At 36.9% G+C, this 5,174-nt stretch overlaps 1 protein-coding gene across 1 annotated transcript; it reads right to left on the bottom strand.

Moving 5' to 3' along the window:
* Nucleotides 1-256: 256 nt before the first annotated feature.
* Nucleotides 257-1,992, bottom strand: LOC121782104 (GATA transcription factor 12-like). The gene is made up of 2 exons (XM_042179815.1): nucleotides 1,692-1,992; nucleotides 257-1,412 (listed from the first exon to the last, which is right to left on the bottom strand). Exons 1-2 carry the CDS (start codon nucleotides 1,935-1,937, stop codon nucleotides 729-731), a joined length of 930 nt encoding a protein of 309 aa, XP_042035749.1. The 5' UTR covers nucleotides 1,938-1,992; the 3' UTR covers nucleotides 257-728.
* Between the last annotated feature and the right edge of the window lie 3,182 nt (nucleotides 1,993-5,174).

Here is a 5,174-nt window from a genome sequence, read left to right as displayed (position 1 = left end):
TTATAGATATTTTAGGAGAATAATCTAGATTATAGATATTATAGATATTTTAGGAGAATAATCTAGATTATAGATATTATAGATAAAAATCTAGATATTTAGAATATAAAATTATTAGGTAAATTCTAGAAATAGGAAGAGAATGCCTATAAATAGGAGTGAGTTGTAACATTTTAGATAAGTTGAAAAAGTTGAGAAGTTGAGAAGTTTGAGAAATAAAGAGTGTGTCTTACTTTCCCCACATCATCACTCCAAAATTATTTTCCATATATTCCACTCATTCTCCTCTCAAATACTTCTTTCAAACTAAATTACTCCTCCAACATATATCTTATATATTCCAACACGACGCTTTCGACATGAATGAATCGTAGTTTGAAAAAACGCATGGAAAAAGTAATTGTTTGCCACAAATATTAGACAGAAATAGCATAATGAAAAATCGAATTACGAAAATTTATTCAATTATTATTGCTCAAATACAATTCAATTTAGGACATGCCCCTTTTCTCTCGCTAATTTTTTCCTCCTTTCCTATTCGGTCTTCTTCTATCTTTTTTCACTTTTAATTAGTCCTCACAAATCTAAAAATCTAAAACCCGACAAAATTCGAGGAGTTAGGATTCAATTGTCCTAAAAAATTAACGAGCTAAAAAAATCTAAATTCCAAAAATCCTCTCAACGAAGAACTCTACCAATAAATAAAATAAAAAAGATTTTAATTAGCGCTAAATCAGCTGGCGAAAATCCGGCCCAATTTGTTGATGGATCAAGTAATCGTCGGCAGCGGCAGCGTCGAACATAACGCCCTGGTGCTGGTGGTGCAGGAACTGCTGCTGCGCCTGCACCATCTCCTTTTGCCGCCGCAGCTCCATCACCTTTCGGTGCGAGTTCGAGTGCTTCATCATCACGAAAGTCGGGCTGGCCGCGGGCCGATACTCGGGCACCAGCCGGCCAGACTTGTACCTGACGCCGCAGGCATTGCAGAGCGTCTTTGGGCCCATGGGCCCAGTCCTCCACTGCGGCGTCTTGTCAGTGGCGCAGTGGAGGCACCTACGCCCCTCCCCGGAGCTCTCGGGGGCATCCTTCCTCCGCTGCCTGGCCCCCGGTGGCTTCGGGGACCTCTTGTTGCCCCCGCTCGACTCCGAAGAGGACGACATGGCAGGGGCTTCTGATGTCACTGGCGGTGACACCATCATGAGGCGGGAGGTCCAGTTGCCCGGGGCCGCGCGGGAGCGCTTGCTCCGCGCCTTGGCCGGGACCGAGAGGACCACCGCAGCCGGTTCGGGCTGCGGGGCCTCGTTGGTTCGGGCCTTCACGCCTTGAATCAGCTGTAGCTTTTGCAAATCCTCACTTGAAAATGATTCGTCAGCGAAGCTCGATAGCCACTCCAGCTCAGCCATATCTTCATACTGTAAATTTTAATGTCACAAAAAATTTACAAAATGAAGTAATTAAACTTATGCTAATTATAAGCAAAGAGACAAGAATTAAAAAAAAGCAAGACGGCACCATAGTAATTCTCAAAAACCATTAACAAAAGTTACTACTACTACATTTCATTAAAAGTAACACATTTTTGAAATTAGAAGTAATATAATTATACTAGTATTTCGATGAAACTATTTTCGAAGAAACAACATTGTGAATTTTAGGTTGCATGAGCTTAAATGAAATCCGAAAAAACGCACCGGGACGCAAAGGTCATTAGAGAATTGGGCGGCGACGTCGGTGGGGTGAACAAACGGGGTGGAGGAGGTGTGGAGAGGGGTGGCGGTGGAGGAGTCATCGGCGTCGGGGCCAATGGCGTCGTGGTTGGAGAAGTCGAGGAGGTCGTCGATGACGAAATGGTCGATGGTTTTGGCGTCGGAGAGGCGCTTCTCCGGCGGGAAGGGGGAGGAGTGGTAGTCGGATTGGAAGAATTGGGGGGTTTCCATGGGGGAATATGGGGATGGAGAGAAAGAGGGAAATAGAAATAGGAGAGTGTTAATTTTAGGGAGAATAGGAGTGAGAGAAGCGAGGGGAGGGGAGGGGAGGGGTTTATTTGCGCTTCTATGGGGACAAGCTTGCCTATAAATTTGGAATATGAATAGGGAAATTATGGCTTGGAAATGAGTTTTCGCTTAGTTTGTTTTTTTCGAGACTATTGTGTCTTTATGAAATTCACACAATATTCCTTTCCTCTAATCATTTTTGTGTTCTCGACTCCTATCTTATTATACACCATACTGTATTAATACTATTTAGTGTAATTATAATTTTGATACTATATTAAAATGATATTGTTTTTGAGTTTTGATCCATGTCATAACGTTGTGTTTAGGTGTATAGTGACGAATTCAATACATAATTTCTTTTATAGCGGATTGAGTGGAAATGGTTTGCATACCGATGTGCACTATAGAGTGTTCAATTTATTGAGGGGCCGAACTATAATTTTATAATGCAAGTATTAAAAATTTCTTCTCCAAAACAATTATGCAGATCTTTTGTCAATCCTAAAGAAAAAGTAGGCATGTCTAGTTTATGTAAGTGAAGACAGTATCCGTGGTAAAAATAAAAAATAGAAGGGTTAAACGTTGTAGGCACGTGTGTATAAATGGTATCACGAGAAAGCAGACAATTCAAATGAGATCTCTCAAAAAAAATTAATCTTTGAAGTGTTGATGGAAACGGCTTAATGAAAATGCAAATAAATGGGTAATTGATTGCAGGGAAGCAAATACTCAAAAGATGAGTGGAATAAGTGATTAGGATGTTGAGAAGAAAACTCAATAACATCTACAAAGCAAGTAGTAACAATTTTAAAGATTTAATTGTGTTTAATGAAATTACGAATAAACATCAAAAGTGGAAGATTTTTATACAACATATGTTCTTCGTGACAATGAAGATGTTGATGATCAACAAAGTCACAAATACTCAAAAATGATAAAAACTACTGATTCAAGAGTTTTTTAATCCTCTCAAATCCAGAAACTTCCTTACATTAAGATGACATTTTACAGTTTCGTCTTTATTATTTTATGCTTCGCAACTCGCAATAACATATCAGAATCTGCCTCCCCTTCACACGTGCGGATTAACAAGTCACATGTAAGGGAAGGGATACCATCCCTACCTATCCTTTCTTTTCCTCGTGGATTTTACAATTAGTAACCTTATAATTTAGACTAGTGGGAAATGGGCTAATTAATCATGTTAATTTCATCACGTAGAGCATCACAAAAATCGAAAAAGTTAATGACTTATGTTTAATTTCAACACGTAGCATCATATGATAGATGGTTGAAATAAACATATTTAGGGGGAGATTATAAGCTAATGTTTGAGAAATACATTTAGGCTCCGTTTGGTACACGGAATTGGAATTGAATTGGAATTTTATGAAATTGAATCGGAAGAAATTGAATTCTTATTCAATTCCGAATCCTATGTTTGGTAAAGTGAAGTAGTAATTAATATGAAATTGAATTTGAAAAATTTGTGCACACACACTATACACAAAATACACACTCACACACAGTTCACACAAAATACACATACTATACACACACCGCACACACTACACACATTTCACACACTACACAAATTTCACACACTTCACACACTACACAAATTTCACACACTTCACACACTACACAAATTTCACACATTTCACACATTTCTCGCACTACACACATTTCACACACTACACACATTTCACACACAAAACACACATTTCACACACTACACAAATTTCACATATTTCTCGCACTACACACATTACACACACTATACAAAGTTCACACTTTACACATATTTTACACATTTCAAGCATCCAATTTTCGAATTTTTTTTGCAGGTTTAGATTTTTTTTTCCGATATGAATAAAAAAATTGAAATTTTACAAAAGTTTAAACTGAACTAAATTTGAAGTTTTGGTATGTGAATAGTGTGTATATTTTGGGTATAGTGTGTAATGTGTGTATTTTGTGTAAAATTTGTGTCGTGTATGTATTTTGTGTGTAATGTGTGTAGTATGTGTATTTTGTGTATAGTGCATGTAGCGTGTGTATTTTGTGTAGTGTGTGTATAGTGTGAAATATGTGAAATTTGTGTAGTGTTTGTAGTATGTGAAATGTGTGAAATGTGTGTAGTGTGTGTAGTGTGTGAAATTTGTGTAGTGTGTGTAGTGTGTGAAATGTGTGTAGTGTGTAAAGTGTGAAAGTGTGAAATGTGTGTAGTGTGTAAAATGTGAAATTTGTGTAGTGTGAAGTGTGTGAAATGTGTGTACTGTGTGAAATGTGTGTAGTGTGTGAAATTTGTGTAGTGTGTGAAATGTGTGAAATTTGTGAAATTTGAGTAATGTGTGAAATTTGTGTAATGTGTGAAATTTGTGAAATTTGTGTAATGTGTGAAATTTGTGAAATTTGTGTGAAATGTGTGTAGAGTGTGAAATGTGTGTAGTGCGGGAAATATGTGAAATTTGTGTAGTGTGTGAAATGTGTGTAGTGTGTGAAATGTGTGAAATTTATGTAGTGTGTGAAATGTGTGTTGTGTGTGAAATGTGTGAAATTTGTATAGTGTGTGAAATGTGTGAAATTTTTGTAGTGTGTGAAATGTGTGTAGTGTGTGAAATTTGTGTAGTGTGTGAATTGCATGTAGTGTGTGTAGTGTGTGAAACGTGTGAAATGTTTGTGTGTGTGAAATGTGTGTAGTGGGTAGTGAGACTATCTACTTTTACGACTATTTGTAATTCCAATTTTCTACTTTTTAATATGGAATTCAAATTATGGAATTGTAAATTTTGGAATTATAATTCAATTTCAATTCTATACTATACATTTTTGTGATACCAAACAATGGAATTGAAATTGAAGCCTCCAATTCCAATTCCATGTTCCCAAATACACGCTTATAAGAATTACACGTACTTGAGGAAATATGATTTGTTTAGTCATGTCTATATAGTTACTCGAATTTTATGTTGAAAAATACGAATAGCTTTGTTATGTATAAATATCAGTAATTTGTAACAGAAATCCATTTTTTGAAGGTAATATAAGGCCCGTTTATATATGTTACGATCCACGTATAAGGAATTAATTGGACCCATTGTATTTGATATGGGCCTAATAAACCGGCCCGTTTGCAGCCCGAAACATTGTTCAGAAATATCGAAGGAGAAAATC

The sequence above is a fragment of the Salvia splendens genome, chromosome 20 (genome assembly GCF_004379255.2).
Source record: "Salvia splendens isolate huo1 chromosome 20, SspV2, whole genome shotgun sequence".
Classification (NCBI taxonomy): Eukaryota; Viridiplantae; Streptophyta; class Magnoliopsida; order Lamiales; family Lamiaceae; genus Salvia; species Salvia splendens.
Note: the sequence above shows the minus strand (reverse complement) of the source record. Positions and strands in the feature narration are given on the sequence as shown.

Bases quoted from the DNA above. Each gene is read 5' to 3' on its own strand.
- LOC121782104 (XM_042179815.1), bottom strand. From the start codon at position 1,937: ATGGAAACCCCCCAATTCTTCCAATCCGACTACCACTCCTCCCCCTTC. The intron at 1,413-1,691 runs GTGCGTTTTTTC...TAAAATTTACAG, and splicing joins CTAATGACCTTTGCGTCCCG to TATGAAGATATGGCTGAGCT.